We start from the raw sequence: 13009 nt of genomic DNA on the forward strand, positions 1-13009 counted from the left end.
TCTCTGTATTACCTATACCGACTTATTTCTTTTGTTGAATTTGTGCCTCCACCTCTGTTATGTTATATGATAGTTGAAGCCAGAGCCCTTTTATGCTTCCAGCCCCCCATCCTTTTTCTTTTTTCCCCCCATTAGTCAGGCCAGTCCCTCCTCACAGACATACCGAGGGACTCGGCGTGTACAGCACAACATTGACGCTCCGTTAAAGGCCTGGACTGTGCATTACCGGCGGAGTAGCCAGGACAACCTGTCGGTGTTTTCTCCTGGAAAACGGGTTGATTTTACCGCAGAGACGCTTTATTTCGAAGCAGGATGGCAGAAGCGGAGTTAGAAACCTTTACCTCAATCATGGACGCGCTAGTTCGCATCAGTGTGAGTGTGACGCTAATTTAATTAGCAATAGTAGCTACATGTGCAGTTTAATTACATATTACATAGGGCTTTAATACCCTTTCAAGCCTGTACTTTTAGTTTACCTCTCGAACAATTGAAAGGACCGAAAGGCTACTGCATTGACGGAATGTGGGGCATTTCTCTTTTTGACATGTTTCATTGCTTTTGTATCAAACCAAACGTAAAATCGCTGGTATTTTGTCAGGAACATGGTAACACTGGCAGAACGTTTAGAAAAATCCAAACCCAGCTGCCGGTTGGGTTGGTGTTTGATGGCTAGAATTTGCTGAATATGTTGGCAAGTAGCATAAAAGGCTCTGGGCCGCACACAGCGAGAAGGAAGAGATGATGCACGTTGTCATAGAAACGGGAAGCTGCGCTTTGTAGCTGCAGTAGCAGGGGAAAAAAGGATACAACAGTGCCAGAGAACCGAAATTAACCATGCCTACTATTGGTAAGCAATCTGTACATTCGTTGACCAAACAATTAACAGAAAATTTAACCCAATTTGCGGCTGGAAGATTAGTTTACATGGTATCATTCCCATAAATTCTCAAAAAATATATATTTTGCTCCAGAGCCAGCCCTAGGAAAACGTGAAGTAAAATTCATGAACTCAGGCCAGAAGGGAACATCCATAGCAAGCTGGACTTCTGACAAACATTTCAAGACTGCCAATTTGCATAGAATGAGTTTAATTTGACTGAGAAAGTTGAAAATTTGAAGCCAATTTGAAATTTTAGAATTCAGGAGCTGACTATATGTAGTCACGTAGAAAAAAATCCTCATAATTTGAAAACTAATAGTCATAATTTAGTGTCTATACATTTATTTCTCCTGCTTACTGTCTACGGAAATATTCAACGTCTTGACACTTGCTTCTCCATCAAACGGCCACCTTTCAGATAGCATGATTTGAATAAACAAACAATTGTGTTTTATAGATATTAGGTGCTTAATGTTGTCCCAGAAAAGGCAGACAATTATATCACATTCCTGCTGATCACAGCAATTTAACACAGCAAAACTCTGAACTGGGACCAACGTCTGTCATTTCAGACCAAAATCCTCTGACGTGGATAGAACCGAAGCAACAAAGCTCATTTGTGGGCATAAGTAACGACTCCTAAAAGCAAGAATTTGCCTGGAAGTGTAGTAAGGTTTTTACATACGTGCTTCTTTAGCACATGATAGTGCACTTGGTTTATCTGCTGCAATGGAGATAGGTTGACGAGACAGACTTTGGTCCCTTTAAATTTTAAAATTGGTGACCTGACGAATTGCTAGATGGCTTTATTTTTTTTTCAAGGATATCCAAGAACCTTAGACTCACAAAATACATTTATTTGCTTTTTTTATGCTTTGTTTACTCCAAACAATGCATAAAATAAAGCACCGTCTACTTTCCCCATAAAGGAGCAAGAATATTGGGGCAGTTATATTCAATCTGTCTACCATTTACTGCTACAGTTATTAAGATCTTCATAAGGATGGAGAAAGAAAATAGTGAATTATTCCACATTGCATTGTCTAAATGTCATCCTTCCTTTGTTATTATCTGTCCTCTTTTCTTTTTTGATTCCTTTCTTTCTTCATTGTGTCTTTCTATCATGCATTCCTCCCTTGTGTCATTCATTCTTTGCTCCTTTCTTCTTCGTCATTCATTCTTCCCTTCCTTTCCTTCTCTTCTGCTGTGTCCGTCATTCTTTATTTCTTTGTGTCTTCATTTTCCTTTATTCTATTCGTCCTTTCTCACATCTTACTCTGCTTCCTTTTTGTTCTTCTTTCTCTCCATTTTTTTCTTTCTTTATGCCCTGCCTTTTTTCCTAGTTCTGTTTTTTTACACATGTTTTTTGTTTCTGTCCTTCCATCTGTGTGTCCCTCCCTCTCTTGAAATATCTGCCATAAATTCCTAGTTAAGGAATACATGCGTATATACCTAGAGAGGTCTGGAATTGTGGGGCGTCTGGGGTTCTAGATCACCTACAATCTCCTTTCCTATTGCATGTGTTTGCATCCTCTACATGGTGTTCACAGTTTATTTGTGGCTTGACTCAGCCGTTTTTAAACCACAACCTTTTCTCAGTGAACCTTTCCCATGCTATTTTCTTTCCTTCCCTTCCCTTTCCAGTCCAACATGAAGAGTATGGAGCAGGAGTTGCATTGCCCAGTGTGCGATGAAATGGTGAAGCAGCCCATTCTGCTCCCGTGCCAGCACAGCGTGTGTCTGCTGTGTGCGGCGGAGATGCTGGTGCAGAGAGGTTATCCTCCCCCGGATCTCCCTGCGGAGCCCATCTCACCAGCCTCCACGCCCAACGCTCGCTCTCCACGGCAAGCACGCCGACCCGTACCCAGGACCCCTGACCACCTGGAGCGGGTCTTCAGAACAGGTACAGGAGACCATTTCTTAATGTCTGTGTTTGTGTAGAGGATCTTAAAGAGTTTAGAAGGAAGCTTGACTCATGTAACCAAGCTTTATCAGCATGTGAGTGAGGAGAGAGTGAAATGTTATGTAAAAATGCAGAGATGATGATGCATTATGATGTTTTGGTTGTTGTTCCACTGAACATTATACAGCTTTATTTATTCAACTCATGGTTTATTCATTCATTTTAGAGAAAAAAACACAGAGACTGCAATAAAGGATTTCCACTGTGAAAATGATCTAGTCCTATAATTCTGCAAGCTTGTCCTCCTCATAAACCGTCTCCCTTTCACGTTTCCTCTCTGGATGTCTGTCTTTTTCTTTCATCTCCTGTACACCTGTTTTCCCTCTCCCAGTATGTGGGACATACCCAGGGAGAAGGCGGAGGGAAGCAGCCCCTCCCCCCATGCTGTTCCCCTGTCCTTCCTGTCAGCAGGACGTGGAGCTCGGGGACAGAGGACTCACTGACTGCTTCCGTAATCTCACTCTGGAGCGCATCGTTGAGAGGTTTGCATACACAACTGCTTCAAAAACAGAACCTTGCAAAATAATTTATCCCTCTTTTACCTCATCACATCTTATCACATAGGAGCTGCACATTTCAATGTATCTTTGGGGTTCGATTTGGTGATAGTAAGACAATGGATAAATGTGAAAGGGAAATCATTTGCAGTTTTTAAATAGATATCAGTGGGAGCATCATTTTCTGTGATTACAGTAGAGCTAGAGTCTGAAAATGTGTGTATTTTCTTCCTATCAAAATTACTAAGTCAGATTGGATGGAGAACCTCTGTGAACATCAGGCTTTAAGCTTTGGAACTTGCTCTCAATTAGTTTTAGATTTTGACTGATATTTGTGTGATTCTAACACACAAATATTATTGCATGAAATAATCAATTGTAATTCTGGACATTCTTTGATGGCTTACCTTTTGGAATCACCCTTTCCCCGTGATTACATTTTTTTTCTATCCCTCTGACAAGCTTACCTGTCTGTTGAGAATCATGCTGGCACTACCACGTGACACAGTTGGTGATGCATATTTGCAATGTTTTTTTTTAAAACATGCATGAGTTAAAATCTCACTTTTGCAGTGTCACCTCCATGTTTTACATGTCCTGGTAGATGCAGTGAGTCTATTTTCAGGTAAAGAACAGTGAACCATCAGATGTCCAAAGCCTGGAATGTTGTTTTCTAATCTAACTTTGCTTTAAGACTTTGTCTTTGACTTTGTGCTCTGTTCCTTGGTCTTCATAATTGTGTTTGATCACTAATATTCTCCAGGATTTCTATGAAAAAGTATGCAGAAGTTTGTGGTTGCAATGTGAAAAAAAATATGTGTATTTTTGAAAAGCACTAAAGGTTGTTGTTTTAACCTTAAACAACATTCATTAGCAACAAGGTAGGTCAATGAGCAACCAACTAAAGCAACACTGCTGTAGAAATGAGACGGGAAATCATTTGCTGGAAGGAGTTTAAATAATGAATTACTCCTTTAGTCCTGATCAAAGGCTAAGCCAAAGAGCACTTTGCAGTGAAAGCTTAAAAACTGCAGTGCTCTGTGGGACAACAGACCATAAAACTGTCAGTTCTGCTATTGTTTGTAAACTTTTAGGCATAACTGTGAAGTAAAATGTTTTTTAAACACCCAGAGAAGGTTATGGAGGTCAGCTGATTTGCGGGCAGCCGTTGGAGACTGCAGCTGCTCACCCTTCATCAAGCCACAAACTGATGCTGCATGTTTTACTGCATTAACATGGCGAGTGCTGTCGATGTATCCAGGTCAGCTAGTTAAAATAGTGGTTTGCCAAACGAAAAAGAAAGCAGGACACTCTCACATGAGCCCAGTCTTTCTCCAGTTCTGCTGATTTTTTTCCTGGATTTTGTCATGACCTCATCGTTTGTGTTTAGGTACAGACACACAATAAGTCTGGGCAGCATAGCGATTATGTGTGGCTTCTGTAAGCCTCCCCAGTCTCTGGAGGCCACTAAAGGCTGTGCTGACTGCAAGTCAAACTTCTGCAATGAATGTTTCAAACTCTACCATCCCTGGGGAACTCCTAGAGCTCAGCACGAACACATTCTACCCACCAACAACTTCAGACCAAAGGTTCGTCTCTTGTTTTTTTTCAGTCCAGTTTGCAGTGGCTGCATTTCTCATGTCTGATGTGCTTTTGAACCCATTTTTGGATTCTAGGTTTTAACATGCACAGAGCACGAGCAGGAGAGGCTGCAGTGGTACTGCCGTAACTGTCAGCGGTTGCTGTGCCAGCTGTGTAAACTCCGTCGGGTCCATCATGGACACAAAGTTTTACCCATAGCACAAGCTTATCAGGCCCTCAAGGTGAGTGTATTTAGTCTTTGCCCTTGTTTAAGTTTTTTTGTGTGTGTGTTAAGACCTTGCCACTATCATAAGTTTTATTTTGGTTTTACAGGACAAGATTAGCAAGGAAGTCAACTTCATCCTGGCCAATCAGGAGACGATTCAGAGTCAGATCACTCAGCTGGAGGCTGCCATCAAGCAGATGGAGGTCTCACTTTAGCTCACCAGCTAAATTCCTTCAGAAATGTTCTTAATTTGTTAAAACCAACAACTACTCAACATTAAGCCATTGTTTATACCTCCCAAAACTGTCTCTACTTTAAATTTGCTTTAGGTTATCTTAATTTTCTGCCCTTTCAGTATAGATCTTTATTCTAACTGGAACTGTGACAAACAAGACTTAATAAGGATCAAGGTTTATTGTTGTCACCTTGCAAACTAAGCAGGACAATAAGTGATGCTAGAATGCATGCCATCATGTACTTTAATGCACAAAAGAGATCTGTTGCTCTCTGCCAGAAAATAACTGAACAATGGGCCCTGATTAGATCTTTTCATATGATAATGATCTAAAATATATAATCAAATCATAAATCAGAAATAAAATCAGTCCTCCGTGGCTCCTCAAGACAAAATTCATACAGAAAATCGGAATCCAAACTAAAGAGAACATAAGATAGTACAGAGGAGCCTGAACAGTCCAGAGAGACTGGTCGACGAGAACTCTCTCTATCTGCTTCCATATTGAATAATGTTATAGCAGAAGAGAAAGCCGCTAAAATGCAAATGGAAGTTATACAAATTATTAACAACGTCAATAAGTATGAAAGTTGCTGTATGTTTAGAAATAGTGAGCACAATGCCAACCAGTTTTCCTTTAGATGGAGTGCTTATGTACAAAGCCGTCTATGAGGAGGAAAGGTTTCTCTGATCTCGGTTAATCCTGTCCACTCATGGTACTGTTCCTGTGTTTCTCTGCAGGCTAACAGCACTGTGGCTCTGCATCAGCTGACTCACTGCATCCGAGAGCTTGGAACAGCTGTCGCCGAGCGTCAGGGGACTCTAGCCATCGCGTTGGAGGGATCCCGGAGCAGAAGAGAGGAGGCTCTGTCCGTTCAGGTCTTTGAGAAGCAGGGGCTGATGGAGCAGGCAGGTCTGATGGCATTCACCCACGAGCTGCTCAAAGAGACAGACGCTCCCTGCTTTGTGCAAGCCGCAAGAGTAACACACAGCAGGTAGCACACATTTTTTTGGGTGAACCAGGAGCTCAGTGGAAGTTTTTTGTTTGTTAATGTGGCACTCTCTTTTTGTTTCTTTTCTGTTTTGTCTCTTAAGGCTGATTAAAGCCATAGAAAACCTGCAGTGTTTCTCTCTTGCTGCTGACACCTCCTTTAGACACTTTCACCTTGATGCATCCAAAGAGGTCAAGCTCATCAACAGCTTGCAATTCATCCAAGGTGGGCTCTCATCTATTTTGTTAAAAAAAAAAAAAAAAGAATCATCTGCCCCTAAAATTATATTAAAAAGGTGAAAAAGAGCAACATGATCTCAGTCTCTTTTCTCTCCTCAACAGCCCCTCAGGCTCCAGTCATCGACACTCAGAAAACGTTAGCTTATGACCAGCTGTTTTTATGCTGGCGCTTGCCTCAGGACTCGGCTCCGGCGTGGCACTTTTCTGTTGAATACCAGCGACGAGCAGGTGCCACGTGGGGCGGCATCAGCTCCCCAAACTCTTCGACACCATGGCTGCGTCTGAATGAAGTGAAGGGGACCAGCGCCGTGGTAGACCGGGTCCAGATGGACAGCGTGTACGTTCTCAGAGTGAGGGGCTGCAACAAGGCTGGGTTTGGAGACTACAGTGAAGAGGTTTACCTTCACACGCCGCCTGCACCAGGTTAGATGTGTACACAGGATCTGGTATATGTTTACCAATAAGAACGTCTGCTAAGATGCTTGTTGGTTTTCTTTGTTTCTGATTTTTGCAGGTTCCAAACTTAAATCCTGATAAGTGCAGTTGCATCTGTCATTCATTCATTTATTTTTACTTAAAAATGAGTAAAAACTGAAATCTTAGTTTAGAAAAATGTTGACATTATATTAAACTTTGTGCAACAACCGTGTGGATTAGAGGCTGATGTATTTTGATTCCCACAAAAATGTTTTAGACTGTTGCCATGCTTCACTTACCTGACTAACCCTTGATATTTTCTTTTCTCTCATCCCTTGATTTCTTCCATTCCTACTTTTTTAGTTTCTGCACAGACTCCTTTATTTGCTCTGCATTCCAGTGTCATCCCCGCCATAACATCTCTGCTTCTGTCTCTCATGCTGCAGGTCTGTCTTGATCCACTTTCAAATATCTGTTTGTGCTGAAGAGATTTTTTCTTTTGATATATTCATCACTTCGTTAAACATTTACTCCTTCATTTTATATTTTGAAACATTATACACAGAGTCAGTGTTGGCTTTATTCCTGTTGTTTTCTAGCAGTTTTTCTCATTTTCCAAATCAAATATGTGCTTTTCTGCTGATCTTTTTTTTTTCCAGTTACTTGTAATTAATACTTCTCATAGTTTGTCTGAAGTCTGACTTGTTTAGCTTCCCTTTTTTCCTGTCCGTCCAGTTTTGAGTTTTTCCTTGGACTCTCGTTGGGGTTTACATGCTGACCGTTTGGCGCTAGGTAAAGGCCAGACCTATGCCCGGAGTGTGCCTGGCCTCTCCCTTCTCCAAGCCGCCGACCGCACTCTCACCTCTTGTCACTTAACCTCTGACCTCCTTGTGGCCGACTTGGCCGTCACTCATGGCAGACACTACTGGGCGTGCTCTGTAGAGCCTGGGTCCTACTTGGTGAAGGTGAAAAAGATGTCTCGAGTGTGATTTCATGTCAGGTTAAATGTGTAAATTTATCATATTTTGTCAGACCTCTTTGTGATATCTTTCTTCTCTCATTTTCAGGTAGGCGTTGGACAGGAGACTAAACTACAAGAGTGGTTCCATCTCCCTCAGGACATGGCGAGCCCACGGTAAATGTTTCATTTTTACCATATCCACATCGCTGTCTGTAAAATGCAATCACTTAACTCATGCATGATAATCAGATTGAAATCTGTCAAATTAAATGCATAATTTTAAAGTTGAAGGAAATCTTACAGTTTTAATACACTTCTTTCATATTGAAATCTGAAAAATATGGTGTGTATTTGTACTTAGCCTCAGAGAGTCAAAAAGATTATGGAGCCATTTTTTGGGCTACGCAATTACCAGCTTTGCCCATTCTCCTGTGCTTAAGGTCAGTCAGATCAAGAGGTTACCCAGAAGTTGTACTCAAATAAGAAAAACACGACTTTAGTATATTTTTATGCAAGTAAAACTAAAAAGTAGCTGCACAAAGACTTAGTAGCACGAAATTTCTTAAGGAAGAGTAAAAACGTATTTGGTAAAATTGCTACTCAAGTACTGAGTAACTGATAACAACATCTGGCTTAATATTTTACAATAATGTCATCATTGTGCTTTAGCTCCATCCATTTTTTCCATCCTGACCAAGATCCTGTCTGCTGTGTTCCTTAGTCTTCATAATGATGTTTGTTCATTATTGTTCTCTTACAACTCTCTGAGGTCTTCATAGAACATGTGAATTGTATCTAGACACATTTGGACTCTTTTTTTGTAAGCTGATCATCTCTGATTGTAATTGGTTAAGAATAAATTAAACTTCATTCACAGATATTGAAAAAAAAAAAACAATTGTTTTACAAATCAAAACAATTGATTTTCTTCTGCTTCACAAATATGCTCTACTTTCTATTAGTCTATCACATAAAATCTCAGTCAGATTTGTTGCATTGTAGATGCCAAACCCGACAGACCATTTCCATACTAAAATGAAGCATTTATTTATTTAAGTTCTCCTGGCCACTAGATGGCAGCACATTGACATAGACAGAAGTTCTTTGTCTACCCATCCTTCCATGGAAAAGTGAGTAACTGAGTGTGGAAAAGTATCAAACTTTGACATTAAAATGTATAGGAACTGTAGAGGAGTAGACAGCCAATAACTCTGCTTCCTCATCTACTTTTAGCAGTTCTCAGAACCAAACAAAGGTCTCAGTTACAGTAACACATGTGTGATGGTTTTTTCATGTTTTCTTTTTTATGTGGAGGATGTGTATATGCGCATTCTAAAAAGAGAATAACTACATTGATCTGTATTTTAAAAGGACTAAAAAAGTGATATTGTAGCTAAGTTTGATCAATCTCCCAATTCTTCGTACTTCTCCCTCGCTCATCCTGATGGCGTCCTCTCCTCTACCAGTTGTGATCCAGACAGTGGCCATGACAGCGATGCAGAAGACGGCCAGGACTCCCCTCCCTTCTGCTTCCTCACCGTGGGCATGGGTAAGATCCTACTCCCCAAAGGACACGTTCCCTCTCACAGCCAGAGCGAGAGCCACAGCCAGGCAGCATTGCACTCTCAAAGCAGCAACTATAGCAACAAGCCTCACTCCCACACTGCTCCCCTACCTCCACGACTTGGAGTCTGTCTGGACTGTGACAAAGGCCAGGTTGCCTTCTACGATGCCCACTCCCTGCGTATGCTGTGGGAGGGGCACGTGGATTGCTCTTCTCCAGTTTGTCCAGCTTTTTGTTTCATAGGCGGAGGAGCGCTACAGCTGCAAGACCTCGTAGCCAACCGGAGCATCGAGGAGCCTCCGCCACGCAGGGTAACCATTGAAACACGAGTAAAAAAATTCAAGTAAATAAACAGTGCTTGGTGCAAGTCATTAAAACTCAGTTTGTCCAACTTGTAGAGCTAAAAACAATCTAATCTATCTGGTCAAATATGGTTATGTCCTGTGAGTTAACATACAGTCATCATGAGCATGAATGCCAGAAGCCCCTTCTCTAAAACTGACACCTTCAGTCGCAACTGAAATTTTCCAAGAACTGTTCAACCCTGTTTTTTTTTTAGCAGGGCTGGTGTTAGAATGGATAATAGTGTTCTATACATAGAGCTTCATCATTGTCTTCTCATTCTAGCCTGCAAAAAAAATTATCTAACTAAATCAATAAAACAGCAAACTTGATGACATTCATGCCCTTCATGATATGTGTTAACTTACCTTGTAACTTCCATTCCTGCAAATATATGGAAAATGGTATTTCAGTGCAATTTGTGAAGTAGACAATAAATATCTGATGTTCTCTTACCTTTACACTTAAAAAACACAATTTATCTCTTTTGCTTCTTGTTTCTTAAACGGACAAAAATATCTAATGGACATTGTGGTTGAAGTGGTGTTAGACTATGCAGAAATCTGTTAACAGGGTGAGTCAGACCCCTTTATCATACTTTAAAACTCTCACACAGAAAAATACAGCTTGCTCTCTGTTATTTCGTCCCAGACTCAAGGGACAGCAAAAGTTGCATATAAGTGTAACTTAGCTTCCTTATGCAGATATTTGACTGTCACCTTGTGAAGATACCTGATATGCTGTATGTCTAATTTTCTACCTTCGTTTTTTACCCAGCTTAAGAAACGGTTAATGTGAATTCACCAGGATTAGATAAATGTGAATATTAGGAGTTGCCTCTGCCAGAAGCACATGTGTCAGTATCTGAAAAAGCACCTTTTTTCTCTTTGTTTTTGCATTTCAAAAGAACTTGTGAAGCCGCATAATAATGCTCACGGCTGCCTTTGTGTTTCCAGATTTCCACAGAAATCAAAGTGAAGGATGCTCTAAATGAGTGATGTTCTCTTTATACTGCTTGACTTTTAAACATATGAAAATACTTTGGATTTTTGATTTTTCACAAACTTGCTGATTGTTCAGCTTGGAACTATGAGTCATTTGCACATACATAATAATGATTACATATTTAAAGTATAATATCAAGGGGCTTAACCAGCTAAAGACTTCAGTTTTTTTTTACTTCCATTAATTAAAATGTATTTGTTTTCTCTGTATTAAATTACTTATTTGATTACAAAAATAATCTAATGGTATGTTTGGTCAATGAGCAAGTTTTTTTTTTTCCTGCAATATTTTAATTCTCTTTTCAAACTGACTGGCTCAGACTGTATTTTAATGATCAATATGGGTGTAAGATGGATGCATGTGAGCTCTGGCTTTAACTTTGATAGTCTTCATGAACCCCGTCTCCTTCCGCTGAAAGAGATACTATTCCAATAAAATTATGTATACAGATTGGAGCGGATTATGTGTTTATCGTACAGATGTATTGCACATCTCTCACTTTGAATAGTGTGTTGTTTGGTTTTGAAGGTTTTATATCTGGTGTGGTTGCTTTGTGGTGCAATTTTAGCTCTCTTTGTTTTAGGCATTTTTAAAATTAATTTTAGGTGTCTTTCTTTACACATACTTTTTCTTTTAGATTTACATTGCTGATATTTTTGTCTCAATTAACTATTTTATTTTGGAAATTTTGTCTCATTACAATATTTTGTAAGTCTTGTAATAACTCTATGGCTCTGTGTCAGTGTGGTCCTTTAACATCTTGTCAGTCTACATCAGGGCTCTCAAACTGCTATCCTTAAAGGCCAGAGCCCTGCAACTTTTAGATTTGTCCCTTTTCTTATGTGCTACTCACTGCTAATATTAGGCATGTGTGCTGAAATAGAGAGACATCTAAAATTTGCAGGTCTCCGTCAGTCGAGAACTGGAGTTTGAGACTGGAGTTTCAATTTGTTGTATTTTGTCTCTTTCTTTGGTGTATATTTCTGTCTCCCATGTTTCTCTTGGATCCTCATGAATCTGTCCACACGTGTTCTTCTGTTTTGAATGGATTACCTATTGTTGTATGCCAGCACAGCACTCGAATGGCTTTAGATTGTAGCATTCAGAATTTTAAAATTGCCTTGCTGGCAGATTGCTTCCATGTTGTTATGAGAAAAACAATAAAAGACTGAAAACTGCAACACAATGTCAATATTTTCAAGATGAGTGAAGCCATAGCCATCAATAAATTACTTATCTTCCTTGCCCCTGTGCTAAGATGTGTGCACAGATGTAAGTCATAAATCCTTTTCTGAGAAATATCCATAATATATTTCATCAAAAAATCTCTGTGTTCATTTAGTTTCTGTCCTCAGTGCCCTCTTGCTTATCAAACATTTTATATAGATAAGATAAAAACTTTATTGTTCATAGAAATAGAAATTTGGTTTACATATTCAGTCACATGCCTCCCTTGAGTAGCATCACAAATATTCATAATCATAGTTTAAAAAGAAAACTAATATGTGATCTGCAAGAATGTGTTTATGTTTTCTATAAAGACACATTGCCTTTTCTCATTGTTTCACATTTAAACAGATTAAACTCTACCTGGTTTCAGTCAGTTATGATTACCCTTTTTTGTACACAATGCTGTAATAATTTTAATAACTAGAGATTTTTTTTCGACTTACATGAGGTTTACATCTTTTCATACCATTTGGTAGAATTACTGTTTAAAGTTTGTGATTTGAGTCGAAACTTACTTCAACTAAATTCCTTTGTTTGCTGAAAACTTGTATCTATTCCTTTTGATGCAATTGATGTACCTACTAGTGGGAAAATCACAATGTTTGAGCTTCTGCCTTAAAAGTCATCCACAGGTGTGCCTCCAGTTTGATTACAAGTTTTGAAATAACCTATAAAAAGTTGAGAAATCAAAGTGTTTGAACGTATAGTGGTCTCAGTGTACATTCCCAATATCCCTTATTCTGGATATGAATAAAGAATAAAAATATTTTTAGCTTATCCCAATTTACTCAAAAAAGGAAAATTTCAATCCAAATTAATGTAAATATTTGGTTTTATCTGAGTCTCCTTCCACATGTTCTGCGAATTAAATATAATT

The 13009-nt window shown here is 39.4% G+C and overlaps 1 protein-coding gene across 1 annotated transcript; it reads left to right on the forward strand.

The window, feature by feature from the left end:
- The first annotated feature begins 133 nt into the window (after window positions 1–133).
- trim46a (tripartite motif containing 46a) lies at window positions 134–12083 on the forward strand. The gene is made up of 12 exons (XM_028013596.1): window positions 134–372; window positions 2525–2783; window positions 3175–3325; window positions 4731–4929; window positions 5017–5163; window positions 5255–5350; window positions 6124–6377; window positions 6478–6599; window positions 6716–7036; window positions 7766–7995; window positions 8098–8165; window positions 9458–12083. Exons 1-12 carry the CDS (start codon window positions 313–315, stop codon window positions 9900–9902), a joined length of 2352 nt encoding a protein of 783 aa, XP_027869397.1. The 5' UTR covers window positions 134–312; the 3' UTR covers window positions 9903–12083.
- The last annotated feature ends 926 nt before the right edge of the window (window positions 12084–13009 follow it).

Source organism: Xiphophorus couchianus, chromosome 3, assembly GCF_001444195.1.
Source record: "Xiphophorus couchianus chromosome 3, X_couchianus-1.0, whole genome shotgun sequence".
Classification (NCBI taxonomy): Eukaryota; Metazoa; Chordata; class Actinopteri; order Cyprinodontiformes; family Poeciliidae; genus Xiphophorus; species Xiphophorus couchianus.

Coding starts and splice junctions, on each gene's coding strand:
- trim46a (XM_028013596.1), top strand. CDS start 313: ATGGCAGAAGCGGAGTTAGAAACCTTTACCTCAATCATGGACGCGCTA. Junction 5,351..6,123: donor CTGCCATCAAGCAGATGGAG/GTCTCACTTTAG, acceptor GTTTCTCTGCAG/GCTAACAGCACTGTGGCTCT. Junction 8,166..9,457: donor CAGGACATGGCGAGCCCACG/GTAAATGTTTCA, acceptor CTCCTCTACCAG/TTGTGATCCAGACAGTGGCC.